The sequence below is a fragment of the Gymnoscopelus braueri genome (assembly GCF_963280865.1).
Source record: "Gymnoscopelus braueri genome assembly, chromosome: 14".
Taxonomy (NCBI): Eukaryota; Metazoa; Chordata; class Actinopteri; order Myctophiformes; family Myctophidae; genus Gymnoscopelus; species Gymnoscopelus braueri.
In genome coordinates this window covers 446,734-460,253 of record NC_137619.1, presented here as the reverse complement: position 1 = coordinate 460,253, position 13,520 = coordinate 446,734, and the positions used below count along the sequence as shown (strand labels likewise).

Genomic DNA, 13,520 nt, shown 5'->3' with positions numbered 1-13,520 from the left:
TGTCATGGAGACACCAGTGTCTCTTTCTTGACACTAGTGTCTCTTTCTTGTCATGTAGACACCAGTGTCTCTTTCTTGTCATGTAGACACCAGTGTCTCTTTCTTGTCATGTAGACTCCAGTGTCTCTTTCTTGTCATGTAGACACCAGTGTCTCTTTCTTGTCATGGAGACACCAGTGTCTCTTTCTTGTCATGGAGACACCAGTGTCTCTTTCTTGTCATGGAGACACCAGTGTCTCTTTCTTGTCATGGAGACACCAGTGTCTCTTTCTTGTCATGGAGACACCAGTGTCTCTTTCTTGTCATGTAGACACCAGTGTCTCTTTCTTGTCATGTAGATACCAGTGTCTCTTTCTTGTCATGTAGACACCAGTGTCAGTGTCTCTTCTTGTCATGTAGACACCAGTGTCTCTTTCTTGACACCAGTGTCTCTTTCTTGTCATGTAGACACCAGTGTCAGTGTCTCTTCTTGTCATGTAGACACCAGTGTCTCTTTCTTGTCATGTAGACACCAGTGTCTCTTTCTTGTCACCAGTGTCTCTTTCTTGTCATGTAGACACCAGTGTCTCTTTCTTGTCATGTAGACACCAGTGTCAGTGTCTCTTCTTGTCATGTAGACACCAGTGTCTCTTTCTTGATACTAGTGTCTCTTTCTTGTCATGTAGACACCAGTGTCTCTTTCTTGTCATGTAGACACCAGTGTCTCTTTCTTGTCATGTAGACACCAGTGTCTCTTTCTTGTCATGTAGACACCAGTGTCAATGTCTCTTCTTGTCATGTAGACACCAGTGTCAATGTCTCTTCTTGTCATGTAGACACCAGTGTCTCTTTCTTGACATGTAGACACCAGTGTCTCTTTCTTGTCATGTAGACACCAGTGTCTCTTTCTTGTCATGTAGACACCAGTGTCTCTTTCTTGTCATGGAGACACCAGTGTCTCTTTCTTGTCATGTAGACACCAGTGTCTCTTTCTTGTCATGTAGACACCAGTGTCTCTTTCTTGTCATGGAGACACCAGTGTCTCTTTCTTGTCATGTAGACACCAGTGTCTCTTTCTTGTCATGTAGACACCAGTGTCTCTTTCTTGTCATGTAGACACCAGTGTCTCTTTCTTGTCATGGAGACACCAGTGTCTCTTTCTTGTCATGGAGACACCAGTGTCTCTTTCTTGACACTAGTGTCTCTTTCTTGTCATGTAGACACCAGTGTCTCTTTCTTGTCATGTAGACACCAGTGTCTCTTTCTTGTCATGTAGACACCAGTGTCTCTTTCTTGTCATGTAGACACCAGTGTCTCTTTCTTGTCATGGAGATACCAGTGTCTCTTTCTTGTCATGTAGACACCAGTGTCTCTTTCTTGTCATGTAGACACCAGTGTCTCTTTCTTGTCATGTAGACACCAGTGTCTCTTTCTTGACACCAGTGTCTCTTCTTGTCATGTAGACACCAGTGTCTCTTTCTTGACACCAGTGTCTCTTCTTGTCATGTAGACACCAGTGTCTCTTTCTTGTCATGTAGACACCAGTGTCTCTTTCTTGTCATGTAGACACCAGTGTCTCTTTCTTGACACCAGTGTCTCTTCTTGTCATGTAGACACCAGTGTCAGTGTATCTTCTTGTCATGTAGACACCAGTGTCAGTGTCTCTTCTTGTCATGTAGACACCAGTGTCAGTGTCTCTTCTTGTCATGTAGACACCAGTGTCTCTTTCTTGACACCAGTGTCTCTTCTTGTCATGTAGACACCAGTGTCTCTTTCTTGTCATGTAGACACCAGTGTCTCTTTCTTGTCATGTAGACACCAGTGTCTCTTTCTTGTCATGTAGACACCAGTGTCTCTTTCTTGTCATGTAGACACCAGTGTCTCTTTCTTGTCATGTAGACACCAGTGTCAGTGTCTCTTCTTTTCATGTAGACACCAGTGTCTCTTTCTTGTCATGTAGACACCAGTGTCTCTTTCTTGTCATGTAGACACCAGTGTCTCTTTCTTGTCATGTAGACACCAGTGTCTCTTTCTTGTCATGTAGACACCAGTGTCTCTTTCTTGTCATGTAGACACCAGTGTCTCTTTCTTGTCATGTAGACACCAGTGTCAGTGTCTCTTCTTTTCATGTAGACACCAGTGTCTCTTTCTTGTCATGTAGACACCAGTGTCAGTGTCTCTTCTTTTCATGTAGACACCAGTGTCTCTTTCTTGTCATGTAGACACCAGTGTCTCTTTCTTGACACTAGTGTCTCTTTATTGTCATGTAGACACCAGTGTCTCTTTCTTGACACTAGTGTCTCTTTCTTGTCATGTAGACACCAGTGTCTCTTTCTTGACACTAGTGTCTCTTTCTTGTCATGTAGACACCAGTGTCTCTTTCTTGACACTAGTGTCTCTTTCTTGTCATGTAGACACCAGTGTCTCTTTCTTGACACTAGTGTATCTTCTTGTCATGTAGACACCAGTGTCAGTGTATCTTCTTGTCATGTAGACTCCCGTGTCAGTGTCTCTTCTTGTCATGTAGACACCAGTCTCAGTGTATCTTCTTGTCATGTAGACTCCCGTGTCAGTGTCTCTTCTTGTCATGTAGACACCAGTGTCAGTGTCTCTTCTTGTCATGTAGACACCAGTGTCAGTGTATCTTCTTGTCATGTAGACACCAGTGTCAGTGTCTCTTCTTGTCATGTAGACACCAGTGTCAGTGTATCTTCTTGTCATGTAGACACCAGTGTCAGTGTCTCTTCTTGTCATGTAGACACCAGTGTCAGTGTCTCTTCTTGTCATGTAGACACCAGTGTCAGTGTATCTTCTTGTCATGTAGACACCAGTCTCAGTGTCTCTTCTTGTCATGTAGACACCAGTCTCAGTGTCTCTTCTTGTCATGTAGACACCAGTGTCAGTGTATCTTCTTGTCATGTAGACACCAGTGTCAGTGTCTCTTCTTGTCATGTAGACACCAGTGTCAGTGTATCTTCTTGTCATGTAGACACCAGTGTCAGTGTATCTTCTTGTCATGTAGACACCAGTGTCAGTGTATCTTCTTGTCATGTAGACTCCCGTGTCAGTGTCTCTTCTTGTCATGTAGACACCAGTGTCAGTGTATCTTCTTGTCATGTAGACACCAGTGTCAGTGTCTCTTCTTGTCATGTAGACACCAGTGTCAGTGTATCTTCTTGTCATGTAGACACCAGTGTCAGTGTATCTTCTTGTCATGTAGACACCAGTGTCAGTGTATCTTCTTGTCATGTAGACACCAGTGTCAGTGTATCTTCTTGTCATGTAGACACCAGTGTCAGTGTCTCTTCTTGTCATGTAGACACCAGTCTCAGTGTATCTTCTTGTCATGTAGACACCAGTCTCAGTGTCTCTTCTTGTCATGTAGACACCAGTCTCAGTGTCTCTTCTTGTCATGTAGACACCAGTGTCAGTGTATCTTCTTGTCATGTAGACACCAGTGTCAGTGTCTCTTCTTGTCATGTAGACACCAGTGTCAGTGTATCTTCTTGTCATGTAGACACCAGTGTCAGTGTATCTTCTTGTCATGTAGACACCAGTGTCAGTGTATCTTCTTGTCATGTAGACTCCCGTGTCAGTGTCTCTTCTTGTCATGTAGACACCAGTGTCAGTGTATCTTCTTGTCATGTAGACACCAGTGTCAGTGTCTCTTCTTGTCATGTAGACACCAGTGTCAGTGTATCTTCTTGTCATGTAGACACCAGTGTCAGTGTATCTTCTTGTCATGTAGACACCAGTGTCAGTGTCTCTTCTTGTCATGTAGACACCAGTGTCTTTTGTTGAGATTCTTAATTCTTAACTCCCCACATTCTTAAACCAATCCAGTAACTTGTTTTGGTGCAGGGCTGAGCATGGATCAGATTTTAAATACCATCATTTCTTTATTTCACTGCAGGTAGTCTACATATAAAATTTCATCTTTAACCCTGAAATTATATCAATTATTTCAATGGACTAAAATCTTGTTTTATTTTATGTTCTTCCTGCCCTGGCATTTGGCCTTTGTTCCCTATAAAAACACCAAAGGCCAAGTGGCCTTTCCCCTAAAATGACAAAATTCCAGGCCTGGTGTGAACGCATCTGAAACGGGCATTCTCCTGTTGCTACATGTGTGAACAGCCAACACCGGACATTGTCCCGAGCTGAATCTCGGATATTAATTTTCCAGTGTTCATATTTGAAAGTGGATTATGAGTATCAGTGTGATGGACACAGGTTAAGATGTTTATATAACTCACCTCTAGCTCTAGCTCTGTCTCTCCGAATAGAGATGTAGAGGATGATGGCCACCATGGAAGGAATGGCCGACAGTACATGACTGATCACATGGGTCAGAGACATGGAGTGGGCTGCAGCTGGGGGGGCTGCAGCTGGGGGGCCTGCAGCTGGGGGGCCTGCAGCTGGGGGGGCTGCAACTGTAGAATATTTGCTGTTAAATTAACACCAACGTGTGAATTAGCTGTTAGTTTCATATACAACTATAAGAAAGATGCCTCTCACCTCTCACACTCATCCTGCTCTCTGATGACTCTCCAAGTTCAGAGATGTCACACTTGTAGGATCCTTCATGACACATGTTAACATGGTGGATGGTCATCTGTCCTGTAGACTCTGTGCTGATGAGGGATCCGTCTTTATAGAAATCAGCTGGGAGGTCAGAGGATGGTTTATCAGTTGTCTTGTCTTTGGACAGGCAGTGGAATGTGGCGTTACCTCCCTCTGGCACAGGAAGTACAGGACTCTCCAGGATCACATCTCCATCTAGAACCAACAGCAGTGAGTTATGAACATCTTTAGTACCAACTTGTTGAGTTGTTGAGCACAATACATTATTGTGTAGTTTATTTTTTCTTCAGCAGTGTGATGAAGGACTCCTGTCTATGTAGTTATGTGGGTCACAGTGACCTTATTGATAATTGTGTTCAGCCTAGAGAGGGACTGGCAGCTAATTGCAGTACAGGGCCAGGTGTGTTCAATTTAGTTTAGCCCAGGTGGGTTGATTAGCGGGGCTTTTGTTTGTTCAGCTCAGTATGCTTTCAGCATAGCCTGGCTCCACCCCCTGAATCGTTTGCCTCGCATTCAGGGTCTGGTGACGCTGTCGAAGGCGTGTGTCTCGGTTGTAAATCTGTACAACGAATCGGGATCGGGATAATCCAGTATGAACCAATCGCCAAAGAGTCTTTGAAAAAAAAAAACGTTGACCGCCCCCATCTCAGAAATTGGCTGCATTGAGAGGGCTTTCAGACTGAATAATGGAGTGAAACTAAATGAAAATTCAGGCTGAGTGTCAGGCTACTTTCAGCAGGCAATGTGTGAAGAGCTATTTTCTCTGCTTGATAGATTATCCCTAGTTTTGATTGTGTTTGGACTATATCACCGAAGATACTTTATTGTTTATTATTTGCAACATGGGACTGCGTTCCAATACCTTCTGTAACCCAGTTTGGAATAAACACCCTTGAAGATGAGAAGAAGCCTCTCTGCATTCTTACCAATGCATCACGGTGGTCACCACTTCCCAACCAGCTATATTAACTATCCTACATTACAAGCAGTGCGTGAGCATCTGTTATTTTTCTTTAGTATCATGTTTCTCTCAGCACCTGCCTGATTCAGCGTTCTAATGTACACATCTTTCTTCCTTTTCATGGGTCAGTAATACCCATGGATCAATGGTGACGTTATAGGACTTATATATAGGAATATGTTTAATTAAATTAAAATGGTGATTAAATGTTATACTCTCATTGTCTTTGTGAATAACTAAATAATAAACACATTTTTGCCTGTCATATCAGATGTGTCTGAGGGTGAGGGAGGATAACTTGGATGATAATCTGAGATAATTTAGGTTTTAAACTTAAAACATTCTTCTTATCCACTTGACTTCAATCAAGGTTGACACAACAACACAATACTGCTACAGTAGACAAAATGTAACACATTGACTGGACTTAAACCTATATACAGTATGTGTTAACAATAATATGAATTATGTCTGTCTATACACTTCACTATATTGATGTAATTATATTGACTGTACCAGAGATCTTAATGTTGATGGACCGGCTGACTTCTGACTCAGACTGAGACTGACACCAGTAAACTCCACCATCATACAGGCTGACAGTACAGGAATCTCCTACACAATCACAATGAAAAGAAAGAGTTAAAAGTTATCTATTGTTTCAAATCACACCAAATAAAATTACAATGAATCGTTCTGTATAAAGATCAATGCATAACACACCATGGTAATGTTTGAGTGGTTCCAATGTCTATCCTATAATACATTGCAAAGACGAAAAGCCATAATTTCCCCATGTCATTGTTTCGCAGTAAACACAACAACAACATATCACATGTCACTAACAACACAAGCCACAACGTGCGCAATTAATGTACGGGTGGCGTAGGCTACTTTTCATTGCTCACCACACATTTGCCTCCTTGGAGCATAATTAATTGTGGCCAGCACAAACTCACAACATTACGGGTCGACCATGTCGTTCCGCAGCGTCAGCTTCTAGTAAACTACAATATGATGTCATTCAGAGGTTCTATAAACTACAATATGATGTCATTCAGAGGTTCTATAGACTACAATATGATGTCATTCAGAGGTTCGGATGGACATTCTCAGAACTTTTTTCAGTCCTCCCTCCATACCTGCGATGGTTCCCCATCCACGGCCACAGGTTGCATTCTTCCCAGTCTTACTGCTCTGTCTTGTCACATTCCACCCCGGTACAGGATTCTGCTCTTCCTCACAGCTCAGTGAGATGGACTCACCTCTAAAGAACTGTGATCTGTCAGGACTGACTCTCAAAGACACTGGAAAGAAAGAAAGAAAGAAAGAAAGAAAAAAAGAAAGAAAGAAAGAAAAAAAGAAAGAAAGAAAGAAAGAAAGAAAGAAAGAAAGAAAGAAAGAACAATCTGGTTAGGGTTTTATGTAACGTTTCCACTGAATTGGTTATTTATTTGTATCAGTGTCAGGTACACTCTGTCTACCAGAGAAAAAAATATTTCTCTTTTTATTTTATTTCATAGTGAGCTCTTCCTCATCTGGGTTTTTAACCTCTAGTGAAACCACACAAAGGACTTATGACAATAAAGCACAGTATTTCTGACGCATATGTGTGTCCGGACATTATCTAGGTTCCTTGGTTTACACAGTTCTCACACTCACTCTGCACACCAGGTGCAATCACCGGGGCATTTAACAGACAGCGGGGTGACAGACGGCTCGGGGACCATTTCAGGCCGTCACAATACATAATCTTTTTTATGTTTTGATCATCATGAGAAATTAACTTTTGATTTGTGGTTCATAAGATACATAACTACACAGACTGCTGTATGGTTCTCCTCGACATGAGTAAAGCTAAAATAATGTATTAAATGTATCACCCAGAAAGAATCACTAATTCTATGTATCAATATGATTGTAGCTACACAATCACACGATTGCAGATCCATGTTTCTTATTGTAAAACTACTCCGTGTACTGCGTGAGTCAAGGATCAGACGTAGGTAATACTTGCTGGTTTATTCACAGACCGAGACAATAGGTGTTTCATGTAGTCAACAGGTAACGTACTGAATGAATGAGATGCATGCCGGTTCCTCATACGCCCACCGGGCTACGGCGGCCTCACTTGGACAAACATAATCATTTACCCATGATCTACATCCCTTTCCTTTAGCTTGCTCTTCTCAATGAAACAATGAATAATGTTCAACCACAACATAGCATGCACAGACTTTCTTAGAAGCTTTCTTAGCATTTTAGCATGAACATTCAAAAGATCAATAAACATTTGTTGTATTCCTTTTTTTTTTTTTTTTTAATAGTTCTGTCCGTAGGGCTACGTAAGCCAGTCCATTCGCACGCGGGAATGTGGCGTGTGTGTGTGTGTGTGTGTGTGTGTGTGTGTGTGTGTGTGTGTGTGTGAGTCTCACTGCATGTATTTGGGGTTTGGTTTGCAGATGCGGCCAGAGCGTGTTGTGTATGCATCACAGTCCCCAGTGGGTGGGTGTGCCATCGGTATCGGGCGGGGCGGGTGTAGAGGGGATGTCGAATGGCTCTGGTGTTTGTGGTGGTGTAGGTGGGAGACTGACTGTTATGGGGGGGCCGGCAAAGTGGGTGTCTGGGTCGTCTGCGTGGAGCTGTGGTGGTGGTGGCTCCGCGACAGGAAGGATGTGGCGGCGGTTCCTCCTGTACGTCCCTCCGTTGGATTGGATGACGTAGGAGCGTGGCTCTCTGGCGATCTCTCTCACGGTCCCAAGCCGGTTGTATCCCTTAGCGGTCTGCATGCGGACCACTTGTCCCTCTGCTAATGGGTGCAGTGGGCCACTGGACTTGTCGTAGTGGTGCTTTAACACAAGTCTTTTGTCGAGGAGACGGGTGCTGATGCTGCGGGTGTCCCTCGGCGCCGGTTCCAGTAGTTTGTTGCACACAGGGATGGCTGCACGAGTCTGTCGTGACATCAGACGGTCAGCAGGGGAGCCGAGCGTCGGATCACGGGGGATGTTTCTGAGGTTCAGGAGATTGAGAAAAGCGTCGGTCCCATCTCTGTAGGACTTCTCCAGTAGCTGTTTGGCACTGCGGACTGCTCTTTCAGCAAGCCCGTTTGACTGGGGGAATTCAGGGCTGCTGGTGGCATGAACAAAATCCCATTGTTTGGCAAGATCCCTGAAATGTTGACTGCTATATTGTCGGGCATTGTCAGAGAACAGGGTGTGTGGTGCGCCGTGAACTGAGAAGTGCCTCTTCAGTTTGGAGATCACCATTGATGATGTTATGTCAGGGAGGAGGTCAATTTCGAACCAGCCAGAGTATGAATCCACAAGGACTTGGTAGTGTTTACCATGCCAGTCGAAAATATCTGTGGCCACTGTGGACCATGGGAGGTCAGGGACTTGGTGGAGCAGAAGGGGCTCTTTCTGCTGGTGAGGCCTGGTGCTGTTGCACACCGCACATGAGACCAGCTGTTCCGTGATGTCTTTTGACATTGATGGCCAAAACACCACGCCTCTAGCCCTGCGCTTGGTTGCGTCAACACCTGGGTGGCCATTGTGCACAATGCTGATTGGAGAGACTGGGGGATGACCGCCTTGTGGCCCTTCATAATAATTCCGTCCTCTTCAGTCAGTTCATCTCTGTAGGGGAAGAAAACGCTGGTGGCAGGCTGAAGCTGGCTCTGCCTGTCCGGCCAACCTCGGAGGATAACTGCACCGAGGGCCTGCAGCACCTCGTCTTTCGCTGTGTGTTGCCTGAGTTCCTCCAGGCGGGTTGTGGAGATGTAACTGACCGACATGACGTCGAAAGTGTCGTGGTCTTTAGGGACCTGGGGAGAGTGTGGGTGTGGAGCTCTGGACAGGGTGTCCGCCAAGTACATGAGTTTGCCCTTCTTGTACACTAGGCCAATGTCATAGCTTTGCAACTGAAGCAACATTCGCTGAAGACGGGCGGGGGCGGTGTGAATGGGTTTCTTCAGTATAGTTACCAGGGGCTGGTGGTCGGTCTCCACGACCGTGGGCTTCCCATACACGTAGTCCTTGAACTTCGTGCAGGCGAACACGACAGCAAGAAGCTCCTTCTCTATTTGAGCGTACCGTGTTTCGGTGTCTGTGAGGGTACGGGATGCAAACGCCACTGGCCTGCCGTTTTGCAAGCATGCCGCTCCCAGGCCATAGCAGGACGCATCGCAGGTGAGTGTGACAGGCTCCTTGACGTCGTAGTATGCCAGCACCGCTGGGCTGGACAGGCATGACTTGAGGTGGTCGAATGCAGCCTGATGCTGCTGGAACCAGCACCACGCAGTGTCCTTGTGGGTCAGCTTTCGCAGTGGTGCTGCGATGTCACTTAAATTTGGAATATATTTACTGAGGTAATTTATAGGGCTGTACCCAAACGTTCGAAGGTTCGGACCTTCGTTCGTTATGTCGGCATTCGAATCTTAATTAATGAGTTCGAACCTCCGCTTTTTGTTTTAAGTATATATGGAACGCACCAATTGTATTCATTAATTAATAAATAAAACGATGGTTCGACTTTCGAACCATCGTTTTGTTAATTAATTGATTAAAAACGATGGTTGGACGTTCGAACCATCGTTTCATTAATTAAATAATTAAATACGATGGTTCGAACGTCCGTTCGAAATTCCTCGCCGAAGTTCGAATCCTAAAAACAGGGTTTGGGTACAGCCCTAGTAATTTACCATTCCGAGGAAACGTTGCACAGAAGTGACGTCTGTGGGGACTGGCATGTCGGTGATTGCTGCCGTTTTAGAGGGGTCTGCTTTTAGGCCGTCGCTAGTGAAGATGTGGCCCACATAGCAAACCTGGTCGAGGCGAAATTTGCATTTGGCTGGATTTAGCCTGAGATTGATTTCTCTCACACGGTCGAGCACTCTCGTCAGGTTGGCATCATGTTCAGCTGTGCTACGGCCTCCGATGATGATGTCATCGACGATGACTGAGCATGGATAACCTGAGAACATCTGTTCCATAGAGCGTTGAAACACCTCACTGGCAGAGTTAATGCCAAAGGGCATCCGAAGAAATCTGTAGCGCCCGAATGGGGTGCTGAATGTGGTCATCATTGAGGATTTCTTGTCGAGAGGTATTTGCCAAAAAGAGTTCTTTGCATCCAGCACAGAGAAAACTGTTGCCCTGCCATCTGAGCTGCCACCTCCTCGACACTGCGCATGGGGTGATGGGGCCTTTTCAGTGCTGTGTTGAGGTCCTTTTGGTTGATGCACAGTCTGATTTCTTCCTTGCCTTTTTTGTGTGCAGCGACCATGGACGAGACCCAGTCTGTAGGCTGAGAGACCGGTGTTATGACACCTATGCGTTGCATGCGTTCGAGTTCAGCCTTTACCCTTTCTTGCATTGCAACAAGGATGCGGTGAGCTGGTCGAACCACAGGTTGTACGCCGGGATCTACTGTCATCGAGTATGTGAATGGGAGTTCCCCAAGGTCGTCACTGAACAGATCTTTGTATTGGGACAGAATATGTGCACTGAAATCATCCTCTGTGGTGACATGATGGACGTCAGGGCTCATGTGGACGATGCCCATGTCCTTGCATGCACGAAATCCTAGCAGCGGCTGCACCCCCTTGTCCACGATGAAAAAAGGCAAAAAATGACATTGGCCCTTTAAATAGTATGGCAGCGTGGCTATACCACTGGTTTCAATTCTTGTGCCCCCATAGGCAACCAGGTTAGCGGCCTTCTTTTGCTTGACAAGGTGCTCGCTGTTGGCAACCTCTTTGAAAGTCTCTAGTGACATGACATTGCATTTTGCTCCTGTGTCAACCTTCATCTCAGTGGGCTCGCCATGTATGTGAATTGTGACAAATCCTTCATCATTCTCATCTGTGTGGGAGCTGACATAGTCCACATAGTTGTCAACATCAACACCATCCACATGAAATGTGTCATCTTCACGTGCTGTGGTGTGGTCTACATCCACTTCATGTACAGACTGTCTAAACATCCTTCTGTTTGTGTTACTTTGTCCCACTGGTCTAGATCTGCAGCAGCTCCTGAAGTGATTTGTCTTTTTGCAATCGACACTGCTGTCCAAAGGCTGGGCATTTCTCCCGCTCAGCCGCATGATTCCCGCCACAATTGTTGCAGGTTGTGGTTGTTTGTGTGGCTGGTATGCGTCTCTGTTGTGCTCTGTATAAAACAGGCTTCACTGCATAGACACTGGTGGCCTGTGTGGCTAGCGTTTTGCTGCTTTCCTCCGTCATTTCGTGAATGCGGCAGATTGAAATGGCTTTAGCAAGTGTCAAGTCACAGTCTCTCAATAGGGATTTTCTTAGAGGGTCACTTGTAATGCCACACACAATACGGTCACAGATTAGCTCGTTAGTTAGCTCTCCAAAGTGGCATGTTTTGGCTTTGATCCTTAGATCGCTGGTGAATGACTCAATGCTCTCACCTGGCCTCTGATCTCTGGTGTGAAACTTGTGTCTCTCCAACGTTCTGTTGTTTTGGGGGTTGCAGATTTCTCTAAACTTTGTCTTTAGGCATTCCGGGTCCTCCCTGGACTCCCCAGGGGTGATTACTGCGCCATCGTCTCCTGGCGCACGCACCTCGGCGACGTAAACAAACGAACGCTCCCGTTCAATGGCTTCTGGTCCAGCGATATTTAGAAGGATGTAAGCCCTTGTCCTGGCCGGCTTGTCGTGGTGCGCGGCAGCGATGAAAATATCATACTCCCTTTCAAAAATCAGCCAGTTCTCGGCAACATTTTCGTTGAAAAGTAAAGGATCGGGTCTGCGAAACCCCTCCGCCATTTTGTAAACAGCGCGCCTCCGGCTAGGCACAGCTCCGGAGAAAGAAGAAAAAAAAACAACACGGCAAAACGTAGAAAAAACACAGTTCCTTACTGGCGACGGGTTCGTTCCGTACTCTGACACCATGTAAAACTACTCCGTGTACTGCGTGAGTCAAGGATCAGACGTAGGTAATACTTGCTGGTTTATTCACAGACCGAGACAATAGGTGTATCATGTAGTCAACAGGTAACGTACTGAATGAATGAGATGCATGCCGGTTCCTCATACGCCCACCGGGCTACGGCGGCCTCACTTGGACAAACATAATCATTTACCCATGATCTACACTTATTATAATACCTTAAACATTTGAATTCCTCATTTTTAATGACCCAATATCATAAAAATGATCCTGTCATCATCCTGACAACTCTTGTTTTATAAATAGCTCCAGAGGAGGTGGACATAGAGGACCATGTTGTTTTTTTATACAGGACACATGCTTGTTTCAAAACCTTAAAAAAAAAGAGAGATGGTCCAAATGTGGCTTTTTGTCAATGATCTTCATGGCTCTCTTGTACAGCTGTTCAATAGACCAATTATTTGTTTACCAACATTGAGACTGGATGCACAGGTGATTGTTTCATGCAATCAATTCTCAGCCTGTTGTTTCGGGGAGCGCTAGTTTCAGCACACCCCAACCTCCTTTTGTGTGTTGGCTAGTGCTGCGCGCCCTAGCGAGACCTGGCAGAATGGGTTTGACGCTTGCGCAGTATGACGCTTGCAACCAGCGTGACGTCGTCTGTTAAGGGGTCTATAGAGACACACAGGGACTACACATTTCACGCCCACTTTTGAGACAGCGCCGCTACTCGAGGTCCGATGAACTGCAGCTCTCAATGCAATCTCTATGAGAGGCATTGTAAAATACCCTCATTTCACTGGTTAACTACTGAGGCTGTAGCGATTTTTTTTGTGTTCTAATAAACTGTCCCATTTGTTTAATTTATCCTTTTTAATGTCCCATATCTGTCATCTCGATATACTTTTCCAAAAAAAAATGTTTTTTTTGGAAAGAACGCATCAATGCAAGAAAACAAGAAGATATGTTGACAAAGACACTCCATACATTTGGAAAGATATTTTTTATTTAAATCAATATCGTCTCCAGTTAATGTAGGATCATTTTAAAAGTAGGCTAACTCTCATATCCTCTCATAGAGA

At 45.0% G+C, this 13,520-nt stretch overlaps 1 protein-coding gene across 1 annotated transcript in view; it reads right to left on the bottom strand.

Moving 5' to 3' along the window:
* The window catches only part of LOC308100014 (uncharacterized protein), a gene marked incomplete at its 5' end in the record, with an annotated part of 136,849 nt that overhangs the window by 111,066 nt on the left and 12,263 nt on the right, over positions 1 to 13,520 (bottom strand). The window contains 2 exons of the mRNA XM_080448914.1: positions 6,041 to 6,139; positions 6,667 to 6,831. Of these exons, the coding sequence (XP_080305040.1) occupies positions 6,041 to 6,139; positions 6,667 to 6,831 (264 nt within the window). The remainder of the gene's footprint in view (positions 1 to 6,040; positions 6,140 to 6,666; positions 6,832 to 13,520) is intronic.